Genomic DNA, 19,080 nt, shown 5'->3' with positions numbered 1-19,080 from the left:
TAAGCCTCTGCCTTCAGCTCAGGTCATGACCCCAGGGTCCTGGGATCTAGCCCTGCATTGGGCTCCCGCTCGGCGGGAGGCTTGCTTCTCCCTCTCCCACTCCCCCCGTCCCAGCTTGTGTTCCCTCTCTCGCTGTCTCTCTCCCTGTCAAATAAATAAATAAAATCTTTAAAAAAAGAAAAGAGAATAATCTCCCTACATGCTAAAACAGCATTTGCTAAAACTGCTGAGGGTCAACATTCCTAACCTGTTAAAAGTGTCTTACTCCAAAGGCTGTGTGATGCTTAATGAGGAAACCCTAGAAATGATCCTATTTTTTAAAAAAAAGAGCTTTTTTCAAGGTTACTGTCAAACATAATTAGAAAAAAAAATGGGGAAAGAAGTAAAAATCACTCATAGATGGTAAGTTTACTTGGAAATATGTCTATGGGTGTCCATTGAAAGTGGTTCATTGAAGTAACAGGTAATAGGTTTGAAGATAAATTGGAAGGAAAATAAATATGGGAATAATTAGATAGATGTACAGATGTTACAGATGAGGAAAACATTAAAATACTGACAGACACAAATGAGACCTTAAAGGGTAAATCATACCATGTCTAAGAAATTTCAACATAAAGATAAATCTCCCTTTTTTTTTTAAAGATTTTATTTATTTATTTGACAGAGACACAGCGAGAGAGCGAGCACAAGCAGGGGGAGTGGGAGAGGGAGAAGCAGGCTTCCCGCGGAGCAGGGAGCCCAATGCGGGACTCGATCCCAGGACCCTGGGATCATGACCCGAGCCAAAGGCAGACACTTAACAACTGAGCCAGCCAGGTGCCCCAAAGATAAATCTCCTAAAGAAAAATGTAAGTTTATAAAAATTCCAATAAAAATAACAGGATTTTTTTTGTAACTACACAAGTTGATTGTAACATTCATATGGAAAAATAAGAATAACCATAATGTGAAAAAGTAGAATCATACAGGATAACTAGACCTACCAGATATTAAAATGTTACAAAAAGTAAAATGTTGATACTGGCACCTGACTAGCTTACTCAATGAATAGAACAGATAAAAGGAAGTCCAGAAATAGACTCTGAATTAAATTTAGAAAGTACAATAAGAAAGCATGGTTTTTCCTTTAATCGTGTAGTATCCCTTGGGGCGCCTGGGTGGCTCAGTCGTTAAGCGTCTGCCTTCGGCTCAGGTCATGATCCCCGGGTCCTGGGATCGAGCCCTGCATCGGGCTCCCTGCTCAGCGGGAAGCCTGCTTCTCCCTCTCCCACTCCCCCTGCTTATGCTCGAAAAAATCGTGTAGTATCCCTTTGCCTTCTGAGTTAAAAAAACAAAACGAAGAGTACTTAAAAGGAATGAATTACATGACTAGATTTTTTAAATTCTGTATGGAGGGGCACTTGGCTGGCTCCATCAGTAGAGCATGCAACTCGATTTCAGGCTCATGAGTTCAGGCCCCATACTGGGCATAGAGGTTACTATTCAAGTATTTAAAAAAGTAAATAGGGCGCCTGGGTGGCTCAGTCATTAAAGCGTCTGCCTTCGGCTCAGGTCATGATCCCAAGGTTCTCCCTCTCTCACTCCCCCTGCTTGTGTTCCCTCTCTCGCTGTGTTTCTCTCTGTCAAATAAATAAAAATCTTTAAAATAAATAAATAAATAATTTAAAAAGTAAATAAATCTCCATTTAGTGTATCATGACATAACAAACCACCTTAAAACTTAATGGTTCAAACAAGTATTAAAATTCTTCGGGTTGATAGGGCTCAGCTGGGTGGTTGTGTTCTACATGGACTTGGCTGGAGCTCTAGCCATTTGGAGGCTTCATTCAGCTGGAGCTGTAGACTTGAAGTGCTTTGGTTCTTTTGATGTGGCCTCTTCACAGTGGTTGGGATTTCACATGGCAACTGGGTTACAAGTGGATGCAAAAAAGATCTTAAAATTTTGTCTCTTCTGAAAAAAAGTCACTTCTGCATTCTGTTGGTGAAAGCCATTTATAGGGCCCTTCCAGATGCAGGTAGAGTAGAAATTGATTCCACTATGAGAAGAATGGCAAATAATTTGTGGTCATCTTTAGTAAACCACAAGCATATACACATATATGTATATACATACAAAGTGTTTCTTTATAGAAAATCCTTAGAATACACAAGAAATGATTGGTAAGCGGGTTGCCTTTATGTAGGGGAACCCAAGTTGGGGAAAACTTGTGTTCTTTGAATTTTATTATATGTATTACTTGTTCAAAAATTACTTCTTAAACCTCCTCTTCCCTGTCCTCCCCCCCCCCCCCCATGCCACTGCTAAAAGAGCCACTGGTTAATAGTTCTCTATTTTTAAATAGCTTAAAGTATAGGAATGACCTGGTTTCAGGGCATTAAATCTGTTAAAAAAATAAGTAGATGGTGGACTGTCAAGAGATTGAGACTACAGCTCTGGTGAAGGCAATATCATGTAATGCTCAAGCTCTGTGTTTGGATTGATATAGAACTGGGTTCAGATCCTGGCTTTTGTCACTATTTAGCTGCATCACCTGCAAGCTTCTTAATCTCTTATATAAAACAGGAATAATGGTACTTTACCCTCAAAAATTATGATAATAATTAGAAAGTGTTATCAGCTGCTTAGTGATTGTGTGGTATCAAATACATGTCCTCAATATGTCTCCTGTGCAAAACTGTAAAAGGTCTTCATTATCAGCGCAAATCCAGATTCTTTCCTGGTGTTTAAAGTCTTACATAACATAGCTGTATCAAGCTTGTCACTTAGACCTTTCAAAGTCTTAGCAGAAATTCTTGCTTTGTAGCCTCATTCTTTACCATCCCTGGTGCACACCTCACCCACTCCCAAGTAACCTAAACCAACGTAGAGCTCTTGATTCATCTCTACTCACAGCCAGGCCCACCTTGAGGCCAGACTCCTTGTCCATTCGCCATCAGACTATGATCCTTAAGAGCTGGCAATTGGTCATTGAATCCCTACCCTTGTACTGTGTCCTTAATGAAATAGGCATTTGATGACTGAAATCTTGTATTAAGTTTGGTTTGCAGTGTGTCTTTTTGCTGATGAGCCACTAAATAAATAATTACTCAATGATAAAGTTTGACTTTTCTTCTTTGTATGATCACCAGATGGCATTACAGCCTTATACAAAAGCACGGGTAAGTGCATATCTTAGTTCTAAGATGCATTCATGTTTCTAAATGAGGAACAGAGCCTCTTGTTTCATCTAAGTGCTGGAAACAACATAAAGGGAAGTCTTAGCCAAGATTACTTGGAATCAAAGGCTCACCAAGTGGAAAGCAGATACGGTTTTGAATGGAGGATTCAAGATTCACAGAGGAATTAGGATCCCCCAAAGTTTCATTACAGAGCTAACCAGTAGGCTTTAAACATCACTTATCAGAGGAACTTCAGTTCTTGATGGTTATACAACATACATGGAGATATGGGATTGCAGTTCCACTCTTCACTATGGCTATTTAAAAATTGTCCCTTAAGGGCACCTGGTGGTTCAGTCAGTTAAGTGTCTGCCTTTGGCTCGGGTCCTGATCCCAGAGTCCTGGGATTGAGTCCCACATCGGGCTCCCTGCTCCACGGGGAGTCTGCCTCTGCTTCCCCCTCTCTCTGTCTCTAATGAATAAATAAAATTTTTTTTAAAAAATTGTCCCTTCTTCAACTCTAGCCCTCAAGGATGACTTAGTCACAAAATTGAAGTCACCTGAATATAATTCCCAAGGCTTCAACCAAACCTAATGAAAACTCTACACCATCCTCTCCAATGCCTCCTGTTAAAGTCATGTCTCCTTTCTTTGGATCCTATTTTAGTGTCCATTACAAATTGCCCCTCCTTTAACTTGTTTTCTCTTCAACCAATCCTTTCCTAAAATACCCTTCCTGCCAACATTTTAATTGTGCTCAAAACTCCTGTAGTAAGGGGTGCCTGGGTGGCACAGGCAGTTGAGCGTCAGACTCAGGTCATGATCTTGGGGTCCTGGGATGGAGCCCCACTTCGGGCTCTGCCCAGTGTGGAGTCCACTTGAGATTCTTTCTCTCCCTCTGCTCCTCCTGCTCATGCTCTCTAAAATAAAATAATCTTTTTTAAAAAACCCACAAAACTCTCAGAGTAAAATGAAAAACTCAACCCTGCTTTCTCCAGCCAAACCTTTCCTGCATTGGGTAGTTTCCATCTTTCTGTTTCAATACACCTCTGGTCTGACTGCCTTTCCCACTTTATTGGAAGCAAGTCCATAATGTTAAGGATGATGTCCATGTTGCTAAATCTTTTGTAGATGTTTTTAGTCCTAGTCTTCCCTGTAGATAGCATCTGACCCTGTTGATCACTTTGACCTCTAACTATTTTGGCTGTCAAGGCAGTACAATTTGTGTGCCTCCCTGCTCTTCCCAAACCTTTTTGCTTCCCCCCCCCCCACCTCTGTACTCACTTGGTCTCCACTGCCACTCAGCTCTACCTGATTCTTTTCTCAAGGTCCTAAGTCCTCTCTTTTCACTGTACTATCTCCAGCTTAACTTTGAAATCCCATTGCTTCATTTATGTCATTAACTCAAATGTGCCACTAACCTACATCTTTTTACCCTGAGCTCAAGACCCATAAATACCGCTCCTTACTTTAAAATTGATGCCAAACATCTTGCCCTATGGTTTCCCCTCCTGGAACTCTGCCAGTGCCACTTAATAGCACTGCTAACCATTGAGTTGTCATTCATTCATGACCCTTCCCTTCCTCATCTTCAGTATCCAGTCAAATTAACAAGAGTTAAGTTCTGAACTAGACAATCTCTTCAATTCTCTACTGGTCTCTGGTCTTCTCCATCTTTGCCCTCTCCACTATCTTCACAGAGGACCCTGAACGATTTTTCAAAGATGGCGAGTCTGATTCAGCAGTCAAGATTTTAAAAATTTGAGTGCTAGTAGTATTTGTATTCACTAATTTACTTCAGGCTTCAGGTGACTGCTGGTCCCTCTGCATTTAAATTTGAAAACCCAGGGAAATGGCCCTTTCCTGGAGCCCTACTGCAGTTTCTCAAAGTCTACCTCAGGGTTTTCACATGTGTAATTCGGGAACCTCTATCAGTCTCAGGAGCGTTTTACATTCAGTCAAATTCATAGTGGCGGCGGTGGTCTTTCTTTGAATGGGCTGGATTCTCTATCTTCCGTCTCCATGACCCTCCACGGAATTACTGAGATTAAAAGCCGGCTAAAATGGTATAGGTTTCCCCGTCTGGCGCTTGGCAAATACTGAGAATAATCAGAATAGAAATCGGGTCTAAGCTACTGACTCCCGCGACTCGCTTCTAACGCATACCCTATTTAAATTTTGCACCATGAAGTTAAGGGTTGGAAAAAAGCTTTTTTGCGGAATGGGACTCGAACTCGTAAACTATAGCGCTCTATCCATTTCCCGCCACAGGCGGGCTCCAGGATTAGAGAACAACGACCGTCGTCGAAGGCGCGGATGGTGTGCGCGCCCTGAGTAGGGGGAGGGGCCTGGCGCGCGCAGAAACAGGACCCGAGAGGAGGTGGGGTGGGTGTACTCTCTCGCGAGAGCGGGTTTGTTCTTGGGCTGCAGCCGCCGCTGCCACCTCTTACCAGCGCCGTTGCTGCGGGGGATTGTGGGAGCCTCCGCGTCCCGCTCGCTAGGAGAGAGCTACCTCTCCTTTTCCCTCTCCCTTTCCTTAAGGTAGGCGTGAAGCGGGTAAGAATCGGGGTGGGGTGGCCGGGGGCTCTCCGCGTCCGCCGGGAGGAGGCAGGGACGGCGACAGGGGCCGCGGGGAGCCGGCGGCGCGCCTTTCTTGCTCGCTCCCGCTCGCCCGCTCTGCCTCCCTCCTCGTTGCGTATGTGAGCCGCCTCATCGGCGGCCGCCATGTTAGGAGCGCAGTGGCGGCGCAACCAGCCTCCTCGGGTGGCGGAGGTGAGCGGTCCCGGAGGGAGACACGCGGCCAGCCAAGGGCCCGGGGTGCGGCGGGAGAGTCGGGGGGCGCCGAGGGCAGCCGATCGGCAGAGCTTCCCGCGTCCTGGGCTTGCTGTGGGCGGGGGCGGGACGACGAGCCCGTTACACGCGGGCTGCAGCTCTGAGGCGAAGGGAGGAGCGCTCGAGGCCTGAGGGACTGGCTATCCATAGGGGGCCTGCCGTTTGGGGAGAATAGTTAAAGCAGCGAAGTCTTGGAATAGCGCCAGCCCCAGATAGGTGTTTGCTTTTTTTTTTTTTTTCCTCTTTGCCCCTTTAAATTGTGCCGCAAAATGGAGGATTTCGCAGACTCTGAAAGCTTAGCCGTTTGAGCAGCGTTTCTTTCTTCTCTTGGTGTCACGGCCTTCGCTCTGCTTTTGGCCGATAGCTTCATAGCGCCCCCTAAGACTCCCCTATCCGCCGCCCACACACATCCGCGCGGGATTTTAGCCGGACCTCAGAAACAATTCTTCCCCACCCCCATCGCGTAAAAATGGCCGAAAAATGAAACGTTAACGCTTGTTTTTCGTATTGCGTCGTGGAGAAAGCCTTCTGCAGTAGGCTGCGAGCCAAGAGACTTGTTTAGAGAGTCACCTCCTATTCCTTTTCTCTTTATTAAGATATTATCAGTCTGCGTTCCTCTAAAGAGGATCGTGTGTTGTGGGACCTTCCGGTTTCCAGACAAAGGGCTTGGAGTACCGTGGTGTAGTCGGCGCATCGTTGTTCTTTTCATTGCTAGCCTTGTGCCATGTTCGGTGTTTTACAGGGACTCTTCCCGTTTGCCGTGGAAGAATTCTCCTAGATGTTTTTCCTGCTCTGTGGCCCTATACTGTGGAATATTCCTATTGGATCAGTTACAGTTTTCCAGACAGATATTTCTAGAACGCTTATGGCGATTCCGAAATTTCTAGTCTTTGAAGCGCGCTGGAATAATGCGAGAGTCGTTTATTTCCCAGGTCTTAGTCATGAGATTTTTGTCTTTATGCTGCGTTCTTTTGAATAGAGCTTGGCTTAAGATTTTTAAGTAGTCGATAAAATACAGTTTTCTCCCGGATAAATTAAAACAGTTGTACTCGACGGGCAAAAATTCTATTTTAGGCTATTTTCATAAAGGTTGAAAATAAAATTTCCTTTTGAAAACTAAGTGGCTCGGTCATCTGCGCAGTCTGTCGTCATAATTTTTCAACAGTAATGTTTTAGAAATGGAAGGTGGGCAAAGATTTTTGTTGCAGAAACGCTGTGTATGCCTTTTGTACTTAACCAGAATGTTTTTGCAAACTTGAAATTGAACACAATTGAAGTACTAAATGAAGATTGTTCTGGTTTGTTATGTACGACTGGGAAAAGAGATCTTTAGCCAGATGTTTGTGGTGAAGTGCTTTAAATTTACAATTTTTCCCTTGCACTTAACATTTATATGGTTATAACATTAACGTATATTTTACCCACAGAGGAGGTTTTCACACAACTCCCTTCTCAGCTATGTTTAAGTGAAGCTGCCTTTACATACCATTTTGAACTAATGCTAAAGGATTTAATCACTCTTGATCTGATCATGTATGGTAAAGGAGTCTTTAAACATAATTTCATTAATGTTTTTAGGGTATTGTAAATGTTAAATAATATAACAAGTGAGTTAATGATAGGTAAACAAATGTTAGCATGAGGAAAGCAAGTAAATTGTCTTACGTGACTTCAGAAATAAATGTCATTCAAATTTCTAGTTTCATAGAAGAAAAGATTAAAGCCCAAGGAGGTGGTGGCAATATAAACAGTGGCAGTGCTGCGGGTGTGTTCTAAAATGTTTGCGTCTTGATTGGGTACTTGATTCAGACTCATGTTATAATAAATAGGCTTAAAAATGGAATATACTTAAAGGAGTTTATCCTAAGGGAACAGTATACAAAAGATTTGTGTACATCATTGTAATCTCAGTTATCAAGCTTGCTAAAAGTCTGAAAGATTTAACACTTAGAGATTTGCTAATTATAGTGGGGCCATGTGATGGAAATCTATATAGCTCTTTAAAACAATGTTTTAAGAGGAGAGTAATGATGGGGAAAATAATGGAATATAGTATTACTTGGAAAGGAAATAGTAAAACTCTGCTGATCCCAGATTTGATGCCTTTTTTGTTGGTTTTAAAGGAACTTTGTGAATAAGCATAAAAATGGAGATGTACCAAATATTTTTCTTAGCTCTGGATGTTGGCGTTGGCATTACGGGTGATTTATATTTCTTTCCTTGTGTTTTTGTGACACTTCCACGAGAAGTTACATTTATTTTTGTAGGTGGAGGGCGATGAAACATTTTTTATACATGCTAGACTGCTTATCATGTTGTTTTGTTTCTTTAGGCCCGTGTGTATTTTTGAGGGGAATTGAGATAAAAGGGAGCCAGTTTCTTTTAAGTCTGAAGTGCAGAGTATTCAGAAGTGGCAGAAAGTAGTGTTTATTATGTAAGATACCCTGGTTATTACATGTAGACAAATGGAGGAATCCGAAGACATCCTTATGTAAGAATATTTAATTTACCATTATGGGGACTGATGGTAATTAGGTTACAGTGTGAAGTGCAGCCATTAAACTATTTTAAGAATGATCAAAATCAAAGAATGAGGTAATGGTTTGTTAAAGTGTTATTCATAGCACATCTTAAAAGGTACTTTTAAAAAAAATTCTTTGTTTTTTAAATATATTCTTTTAGAGTTGCATTAAAACTGTCCCACACTTGTGGCAGCAGATTCTGAGTGGACTTGACTTTGGGATGGACAATACTGAGTTCTTTGAGGGTGCGGTGGAAGGGTTGTAGACCGTGTAGTTTCACAGTTTTATATATGTATATGTATACACGTGGTTATTGCAAGGAAATGAAGCTCTGTAATTTATAGTTCTTAGCTACGTATTGGGCCTTCTCATTGGATCATTGGGATTGAGAGCTCTGAAATTCTTGATTTTAAAAAAAAGTTTACATGTACAAAATTTTATTGGATAGTTAAAATGAGCAGAGAGAAAAGCCAGTGGTTTGAGAGAATTGTATATATGTAGCTTTAAAAGATATTTGTAAGTGGTTTTTAAAGTTTGCTTCTTTAGCTTTTGACTTACTGCAGCCTGTGTCTATCATAAGCTTAAATACAAACATGTAATACAATAAGAGTTACATGATAAAGTGCTGTTATCTTGCCTGACAAATATAATTACTGTGGCAGGTCTGAGTAGATGGAGTGCCTTTGATATGATGCAGCTTCCATATAATTTCCAGCTGTGTATCAGACTTCAATGTTCTCTGCATATATAAGGCTCAAGACTTTGAAATTAAAATTTACATGAAATAGCAATGAATTTTTTTTTTTAAGACTTTATTTTATGTGAGATTGAGAATGAGAGGGGGGAGGGTTAGAGGGAGAAGCAGACTCCCTCCTGAACAGGGAGCGCGATATGGGACCCCATCCTGGGACCCCAGGATCACGACCTGAGCCGAAGACAGTCGCTTAACCAACTGAGCCACCCAGGTGCCCCAAATAGCAATGAAATCTTAAGGTTAAATTTTTAAAAATAAAAAATTTTGTTTTAGTTTAAAAAGCTTTTCCAGGTTCAAAGGTTAATTGATATAAAGAGCTTGCTTTTTTCGGAAAGTTTTTAAAATATCAGATCTGACATATCTCTTTGATCTACAGTCCCAATAGCTTGTGGATGTTGGTGCCTATTTTAAAATACAAACAAGTTCGTAGGAAAACAAGGTGAATGAAGGGAGGGTGAGGTAATCCCAGCTACTGCTGCTGGATAAGAGCAAAGGATGATACCTATGGTAGATGTCCTTCTGGGCAGCAATAAATGTAGCAAGTATGGAAAGTAATCAGTTGATGTTAGGTTCTAAATAGGATCTTAGGTTTGCAGTATCATTGATTGCTAATGAAGGTAAGTTTCTGATCTTTCGAGATTATTTGTATGGTTGTTTTTTTCCCCTTTGTGGCAATTACTAAGATATTAAATATCTCCCTTTGGTATGGTAACTTTTATAAGAACCTATTCCATATGTGAAAATTTAAAATCAAGTGTTTGAGCCCCTGTTGAGTATCAAAGAATTACAAACATTTGTACTTAAAAATTCTTGATGCAAGAAAATGTGGAACAGCAGAACACTTACAGTGCTTAACTGAGTATCCTTGTATGGGCTATAGTATTCTGAAAGAGAACCACAGAGGAAGGAGTTTAAAACTTGAAACTGCCGGAGACACCAAGAAATATTCATACCAACATTCTTGGTAATGGCAGGAAACTGGAAACACCCTAAATGTTCATTATCTGCAGAATAAATAAGTGTATGTGCCATGTGGTTATGTATATTGCAGTGAAATGTAGGTTTAATGCATGTATGAATCAGTTTTTTAGAAGTAGGTAAGAACAGTCCATACATACTAAAAGTCAATTTGCATAAGATTCATAAATGCAGAATTAACACCTTTTTAAAGATGTATATATTAAGTGATAAAACTTAAAAACAAGGGACTGCAGAAAGGGAAGATGAAGGCATTGGAAATTGGTAGGTAAATGGTATCTAAGATGTTGTTAGCGTTCCCTTTCTAAACTTTGGTGTTGTATACACTGTGGTTTGTATATAAACTGGCATGATACAAGGGGGGGGTAGTGCTGGGCCTTGAGAGAATTACTAGTATTAAATGAAGAGGGGAGATAGTCCAGCAAATATATTTACACAAGTACTGAGCAGTCCCTGTGACTGCTTCTAAAATATTTTGCATAAGGTGTTGGCTTATGGTGGAAAATAGATTTCGAGAAGTAGGATGCAACTAGAATGTGAAAGGCATTGAATACCATGGTGTGCTTTTCATGTGGTAAGTAGTAGGGAGTAATGTGTTTTTTAGCAGGGGAGTATATAAAATAGTGATGTTTTGGGAGGTTTGTATTGGAAGCTGTAAACACGGATGCAAAGAGGCCAACTGAAAAGGCAGGAGGACTGGCTATCTCCAGTAAGATTATGGCAGGGAGTCAGGGAAGTAAGGACTTCTTTTTGAAGGATGAGAAGATAATTTAAAGGTAGATTGGTAATGGAGAATAAGGGAAGAGGTTTAATTTGTCCAGTTGCCCTAGCCTCTGCTTTTCTTCAGTGTTCTTGGTCACTACCAGCCTTTAAATCTGATGTCTTTTAAAGCTTACTTGTGGTTCAGTAGCAAAATTCAAATATGAATTCCAGCTTTGAAAGGAAATGAATGAGGCACTAAAGTTGACATATGAAATGGGGAGTACAGTGCAAGTGAAAGGTTTATAAGCTCTTTATTGTGTGTCTCCGGGTCAGTCCTTCTGCATCTAAGGTTTTTCTCATTGGTTGTTAGGATCAGATTGCATTGGATTTTAGGGTCATCTACATAAAAGTAGGTGATTACTACAGTCCTGACCACGTGTCCAAAACCATTCTAAGTGTTTTATGTGGACTAATTTATTAAATGTTTACAGTCTTATGAAATGGGTATTTTCTTGCCCATTTTACAAGTGAAAAAACAAAACACAAATGTTAAATGATTTGCTTAATCAGCTATTTTATAGTAGAACTAGCATTCACATCAAGGTATTTGGTAAAAAAAATCTCCATATATACCAAATTAAAAGAGTTGTACAAATTTTTGTGGGAACTGAGAGTTGAATATAAAGTGGAAGGAAATGTCTCAGGGGTGCACAATGGCACCTTGAGGAAAACCACTAATTCTGAGAAGAAAGTAAGACAAGCTAGTATCAAAATCAAATCGAGTCACAAGTGTCGGGTAAATGGAATAACTTTCCATCCTGCATTGCTTTAATCTAAAAATTTTTAATGTCTAATTGAAAGTTGCTAAGAAAAAATTTAAGTGTAGGAAGAAGAAAAATATTCCAAGCCTGAATAGGAATCCCTCCTGATTAATGTTTTCTGTTTTAGCAGCTGAAGGCATTTTGCAACAAACACTCTTATATCATTAGCCTAAGGATCAAGAAGTGGGCTAGAAGTTGAATCCAGGTCTGTAAAATGGATTAAGAATGATAATCGTAAAGGACTTTTTCAGCCTTCTCAGCACTACTTTTGACAATGTTTTTTTCCTCAGGTGTGATGAGATGCGTATTGCTTTATACAAAACTGAAATGAATAGAGCTGGGACTTTATTTCCTAAGAGGTTTGTGAACTATGAGTAGTTCATTTTATTATGAAAAAAACCTTTTAAGTCGCTCAAAGGTATGCCATTCTAAAATGAGATTATGGCACTGAAGAACCACAGATTAAAGTATAAGGTTTCAAAGTGGTTTAAGCTCTCTATATAAAAGATTGAGTAATTCCTCAGATAGCAAATCCATTTTTAAAAACCAAACTCTTAAGACAAGATATATGTTACAAAATCTATTAAGAAAAGATAGTGACGTGAACTAACATTAAAATAAAAATTTACTGGGGCGCCTGGGTGGCTCAGTCGTTAAGCGTCTGCCTTCGGCTCAGGTCATGATCCCGGGGTCCTGGGATCGAGTCCCGCATCGGGCTCCCTGCTCAGCGGGAAGCCTGCTTCTCCCTCTCCCACTCCCCCTGCTTGTGTTCCTGCTCTCGCTATCTCTCTCTCTGTAAAATAAATTAAAAAAAATAAAATAAAAAATAAAAAAAATAAAAAAAAAAATAAAAATTTACTAACTTTAAGTTGGAAACTATGTTGAATTGTGAGACCATTTTAAATTAATTAAAAGTGTGAAACTTTAAGGAATAATTAACCTAACCCTTTACTGTAGTTGGAAATGAATCAGGTGCTTGGTTTACAAATTCTGACCACAGGAATCTATGCTTTTGTGTGATTGATGACAAAAATTAAGCAGCTACCTTCCAAAATGATGCTTCTTTGAAATTACTAATAGTGAACTTTCCCTCCTGTCTATTGGTGACGATTAGAATTTTTTTTGCTATATTGGTATTGTTGGTTGCTACCTTAAACATACTTGGCGTATTTTCTTTTTTTCTTTTTTTTTGACAGCACAAGTAGGCAGAGAGGCAGGGAGAGGGAGAAGCAAGCTCCCCGCTGAGCAGGGAGCCCGATGCGGGGCTCAATCCCAGAACCCTGGGATCCTGACCTGAGCCAAAGGCAGACGCTTAACCGACTGAGCCACTCAGGCGCCCCTGGCGAATTTTCACACGAATAATTTAACAAATCACAAGGGTGTTTGGCTTTCATAGAACGTTTGGGAAATGTGAAAAAAAATTTTAAGATTTTATTTATGAGAGAGAGAGTACAAGCAGGGTGAGCGAGAGAGGGAGAAGCAAGGCTCCCCACTAAGCAGACACAACCAACTGAGCCACCTAGGTGCCCCAAAATCTGAAAATTTCTTAACACCCACTTGTGTTTTTAATTCAGAAGGGGGAAAAATACTATAAGCTACAGTTTTCTAGCTGTTGCTTTTAAGTTTTTGTAAGATTGAAGGGTTAAAATGTCAACATAAAGATATTTTTCCTTAAGCATCTCTACAAACTTTTATGATTATACGTGCATTAAAAATAGTTGTTTTTAGGATGCGGTTATTTCACATAATTGAGAACATAACTAAAGTTTGATATGATAGTAGTTAGATACTTTAAGACATAGCATTTTAAAATTTTGAATTTAAAAGCTGAAGGATTTTTTTCTGTAATCTTTTAAAGAACCAAAGTCCTCTTACGCTCATTTTAGTAATCCTGCTAAATAATCCTCTGGAAGAATGAATAATGAGACAAACTTATTTTACATAGGAAATCTAGATGGGGAATGACCATTTGCTTCTCTTTACCATGAACTTTGTGGGTGTGTTAAGCTGTAATCGTGTTCTGTAGTATTTTAGTATTCCACTTCTTTTAGTTGAAGAAAGTAAATCCAATAAAGCTATTGATGGAATGGAGAGACTTGAATGTTACTAAGTGAAACTTACTTCTTAACCATACATACAGTTATTCAGATGTTGACCGTGAAGTTAACATTTTTAGTAGCATTTATACTTATGTCATGAACTAGGTTTAAGTTCCAGGTTAATTACTTAGAATTGTCTCATGTTTCCTGATTTTAGGGTGGAGATGCTGCTTTTTTTGGAAGTGAAAGTTTTTTTTGCATTGATGGGCATTAAGATTTTAATGGATAAATTGGATTTTGACATTACATTCTAGAGTAGTTATTTCAAAGGAACTATTTTTGAACTTTCTTACCCTGTAGTATAGTGTACTATGGGAAGGCAGTTTTATAATATGGGGAAAAACAGTACAATAAGCTACTCTTTTTTAAAAAGTAATTTAGTAAACACCTCACTGTTGTGCTAACCTTAATAGGCAGTAGGTCTTGCTTAAATAAATGAGCCTTTTAAAATGGCTTGTCATTTTATTATCCCTGACTGAAGATACTAATGGAACTGTTTTTGTAAGTGCTCTTTGAACAGTGCTGTCATGTCTGATTTCTCTCAATTTGTTTTAATGAAAAAAAAATTAAGACTTTGGTTATTTGTGTTCCGGTCAAAAGTCTGACTTAAGTCACTTTTCACTAATAATGTTCTCATGTCTTTGTGTGGGGCTGCATTTAAGTTGAAACTCTTGAGTCTCAAAAATAATTATGGTTAGTCTTACGAGATTACAAGTTGTCATGGGATTTACATTGTCTGTCTTGCTCTTTTTCTCAGTTTTCCTGACATCCATTTTCTGTTTTGTCTTAAGGTTATCTTTTATCTTTACTTCTCTTAACCTTTCCTTTTACAGATCCACCCTTTTCATATGTGCTATAAAGAAAAGTAATTGAGATCTCTGTAATCCAAGAGTCATTTCCTTAAAGTATGATCATTTAAAAAATTTTACATATTCTTAATACTATTGTATAATTTCCCTAAGGGAAAGGATTAGTCCTTAAAAAAAAAAAAACAAAAAAAAACTGGCTTTTCTGTATTACACAGCTTTGTCTGTACCATGAAGCGCAAAACTGCCATTAATAGTAATATTGCTACTTCGAAATGCTGGTTTTAGAAAACCCTCTTAAAGGTTTTGATCTTTTAAAATAAAGTATACATGAAAATTTAGAGGGTCCTGTTAATGTTTGCAGTTTTTCAGCTGCCATTCTGTATGGCATTTTCTATAAGACCTACCAAGGAAACTGTCATCCAAAAAGGTCCACTTACTCTTGTCTTTATTATTCTTAAAGCGTAAGTAGTTTATATAGTATATCTCATCTAGAACTAGTTTCCTTAGTATCTTTTCTCAGTTTCATCTCTCTTGGTGTGCAAAAACATCTTCTGTAATTCCAATCACCTCTGATAGCATTTCTGTGTCTTTTTAACTTTGTTACATCTTTTTGTAAAATCTAACTAAGTCTTGCCTGCAACTTTTTTTTATACTTCTCTACCACTGTATGTCCAGTGTTCCCTTGCTTTATTCGATCATTGGTGGAATTGGTCCCATAATAGACTTGTAACTATTGAATATTGCCCAGTTTTTAATGTAATAAAGTTTAATAATATTAAACCACGAGTGTTTAGGTGTATGGGTGATCAAATGTATGAAACTTAAGAGAGCAATGCTTCTTAATTGAATTATGTAGCAAACAACTTTAGACTTAACCTTGGTATATAGTTGTGATTATAAAAAATTATTTCATCAAGAACATTTGTTATGTATGTCATTTGATATTTTATGAGAATCATATGTAAATGCTTTTCAAATTCATCTGTAACAATTTGAGATAAAATAGTAATTTAAGGAAGACAATGACAGTAATTTCATCCAGAAACATATCTTGGGGGATTGTGTTCAGAATTTAAAATTTCCAGGTGAATGGGCTAATCTTGTGAAAAGTTTACAGAAATCTGTGTAAGCACAATACCATTTTCATTTTTACCTGTTTTGAGCTCTAGAAGGTTCTGTAGCCCAGAGTATTAAATGAGCTTTGATGGATGCTAACTTAGAGGGGAGTTTCACTTCTTTTAAATCACTTATACTTCCTGTACCTGGGTTTTTTCTTTGGCGTTCTCCTATTTCTATATTGACCATATTTAGTTTTCCTTACTTTTTAATATTAGAAATGAAATAAGCACTGCCTGATATAGGATGGATAGTAAGAAGGCAGTTAGTTGTATGGCTTAAATTTGTGCAGAAATCCTGAAACTAGGAAGTCACTTATTTTTCTTCACATCTGTCTTTACCTCAAATTGATTTTGCTGCATAAAGGTCTCGACTATTGTGTTTGGTCTTAGATCTTATACCTAGGTACTTGGTCCTAAGCTTCATTTACTTGTGATTTTACTTGGTTCTTTCTGATAGTAATAATAGGTCTCATTTTCTAAAGCAGAATACAACTGATTCATCTGACTTGCTGACCTTGATTTTTTGTTTGTTTTTAGTCTTCTCCTGGAACTTAAACATCATACTATAGGGTGTATTTTTATTCTTCCAAAAGAAGAGACCCATCTATATTTTTATTGAAATTTTGATGTACTCAGACATCTAATCCTTCAATTGAAATGTTTTTAAATTCAGTATGGAATTCCCTTTAATAAACTTTGGCATGAAAGACTACTTTTTAAATATCTATATGCAGGCTCTGCATACATCTGGAATCTGTTTAAGATATGTAATAAATTCCTTGTAAGTTTGAGATCTTAAATGTTTTTTTTTAAATCAACATGATGCATAAGTTTTTTTTCTAAAAAAACAGCATCTACTTAAAGGGATTTATGACTAAAATTGCTTATTTTTCTACAGAGTTGTCTGCTGGTTCTCAGCTTGAAGAAGATTCTACAGTCCTTATTGATCCTTTTTCTTGGCGTTACCATTTTTTGAAGCAAAGTTAACCTAGTTTGCTAGTTTGAGCTTTCTTTTTGGCCTTCTTTAAAAAAAATTTTTTTTTAAGTCTATAAACTAGACAAGAGATAGTTCTACAATGTCCAAGTCATTCCAGCAGTCATCTCTCGGTAGGGATTCGCAGGGTCATGGGCGTGACCTGTCTGCAGCAGGAATAGGCCTTCTTGCTGCTGCTACCCAGTCTTTAAGTATGCCAGCATCTCTTGGAAGGATGAACCAGGGTACTGCACGCCTTGCTAGTTTAATGAATCTTGGAATGAGTTCTTCATTGAATCAACAAGGAGCTCATAGTGCACTGTCTTCTGCTAGTACTTCTTCCCATAATTTGCAGTCTATATTTAACATTGGAAGTAGAGGTCCACTCCCTTTGTCTTCTCAACACCGTGGAGATGCAGACCAGGCCAGTAACATTTTGGCCAGCTTTGGTCTGTCTGCTAGAGACTTAGATGAACTGAGTCGTTATCCAGAGGACAAGATTACTCCTGAGAATTTGCCCCAAATCCTTCTACAGCTTAAAAGGAGGAGAACTGAAGAAGGCCCTACATTGAGTTATGGTAGAGATGGCAGATCTGCTACACGGGAACCACCATACAGAGTACCTAGGGATGATTGGGAAGAAAAAAGGCACTTTAGAAGAGATAGTTTTGATGATCGTGGTCCTAGTCTCAACCCAGTGCTTGATTATGACCATGGAAGTCGTTCTCAAGAATCTGGTTATTATGACAGAATGGATTATGAAGATGACAGATTAAGAGATGGAGAAAGGTGTAGGGATGATTCTTTTTTTGGTGAGACCTCGCATAACTATCATAAATTTGACAGTGAGTATGAGAGAATGGGACGTGGTCCTGGCCCCTTACAAGAGAGATCTCTCTTTGAGAAAAAGAGGGGCGCTCCTCCAAGTAGCAATATTGAAGACTTCCATGGACTCTTACCGAAGGGTTATCCCCATCTGTGCTCTATATGTGATTTGCCAGTTCATTCTAATAAGGTGAGTTAATGCAACAGATACTTCTAATTTCTTTTACATTGTAGTGACTATTCTGTATTTACCTATATCTTTTACTCTAATTCTGTAGTCTGGTGACACTGAGTTGATCAAGAATTTTTATGCTTTTGAGAACACTTTATTTGGAAGGTAATTGTTTTTGAGCATTAAACCAGGGCTTTACATTAATATAATCTGCCTAGATGACTTCTAGCCACAAAGCTGTCATCCACTGGGATTATCTTGTTGGTTTTTGGCATCAATATGTTCTTCTTAACCATATATTTAAGCAGGTTTTTTGTCTGCTTTGTTGAATTGTTTTAAGTATTTTTTTTTTTTTTTTTTGCAGTCAATGTGCTCTGCCATTCAGGATGCTAGATTTCAGCTCTCCATCTGTCTTGATTGCTGATTTGTATGTAGTAAAGATGTATTCTTGAACAATTCTCTTTTTTTCCTTATCTGTGGCTACAGGGAAAGAGTTAATGTAGAGCCCTGGTGTTTGTTTCAGTATGTTTCATATTTTAGATTAGTTCATTCTTCTTTTTTAATTTCCCTTTAACACAAACTCTCATACTATGACTGAAATTTTTCATCATTTTTTTTCTCCTTTTCCACAACTTTCTTAAACATACTTCAAAACTCACTTTTTATTATCCCATATTGCATCTGTCCCTTTAGAGACTTGGAAAAATCAACTACTGCAGTATCCTGCTCTATGTTCCTCATAAGCATATTCTTTTTCTGACTAGGCTTAGACTTCTGGTATAGTCATTTGAGAGGAAAAAAAAAAATATATATATATATATATCTAATTCTCCTTTGCTTTAATTATCACATCTAGCAAAATGGGAGCTTTTTCAAAATGCCCTTATAAATACATTGTCCTTTCTCTTCCGTTTTCAATGTTACTCGTTCTCACTGAATTTTTTTCGATATATAGTGCAGTTGGCTTAAAAGTCAACATAACAGCACTCTAATAGCTTGATCTATGCTCTCTGACCGTCCATATTTCCTGATGTGCTGTACAGTTACTCTACTTACCATGTTGCTGCCATGAAATTGATTTGATGATTACTGTTCAGGGTTTTTTCTTTAAGGTAACATCTGGAAGGGTCATTTCTTTTTCATATCTCTCCCTTTAAAATGCATTTTTTAGTGACTTGATTTTTTTGAGTAAACTAAATCATAGATGATGAGTGATTTTGTTTTTAATATTCTATTTAAAAGTATTACCAGTCACTCCCTTTTCTGTTTCAATGTCAGTATTTTTGCCTCAGATAATTAAGAGACTTCTTTTA

The 19,080-nt window shown here is 38.4% G+C and overlaps 1 protein-coding gene across 13 annotated transcripts in view; it reads left to right on the top strand.

Annotated features, from left to right (window-relative positions):
• Positions 1-19,080, top strand: part of MATR3 (matrin 3) — a 46,499-nt gene that overhangs the window by 11,303 nt on the left and 16,116 nt on the right. For 3 of the 13 annotated variants that reach the window (XR_013445831.1, XM_078067454.1, XM_078067453.1), the window contains exons 1-2: positions 5,546-5,703; positions 16,696-17,785. The exons of 1 other annotated variant lie outside the window; for it this stretch is intronic. Coding sequence is in view for 9 of the 12 variants with exons in the window: in XM_078067454.1 (XP_077923580.1) it covers positions 16,874-17,785 (912 nt within the window). In the remaining 3 variants the exon portion in view is untranslated. Of the gene's footprint in view, positions 1-5,522; positions 5,704-5,786; positions 5,935-11,898; positions 11,977-16,695; positions 17,786-19,080 lie in introns of those variants that run through there. 9 more of the 13 variants (XM_036088839.2, XM_078067452.1, XM_036088836.2 and 6 more) reach the window with 6 other exon arrangements.

Source organism: Halichoerus grypus, chromosome 2 (assembly GCF_964656455.1).
Source record: "Halichoerus grypus chromosome 2, mHalGry1.hap1.1, whole genome shotgun sequence".
Taxonomy (NCBI): Eukaryota; Metazoa; Chordata; class Mammalia; order Carnivora; family Phocidae; genus Halichoerus; species Halichoerus grypus.
Note: the sequence above shows the minus strand (reverse complement) of the source record. Positions and strands in the feature narration are given on the sequence as shown.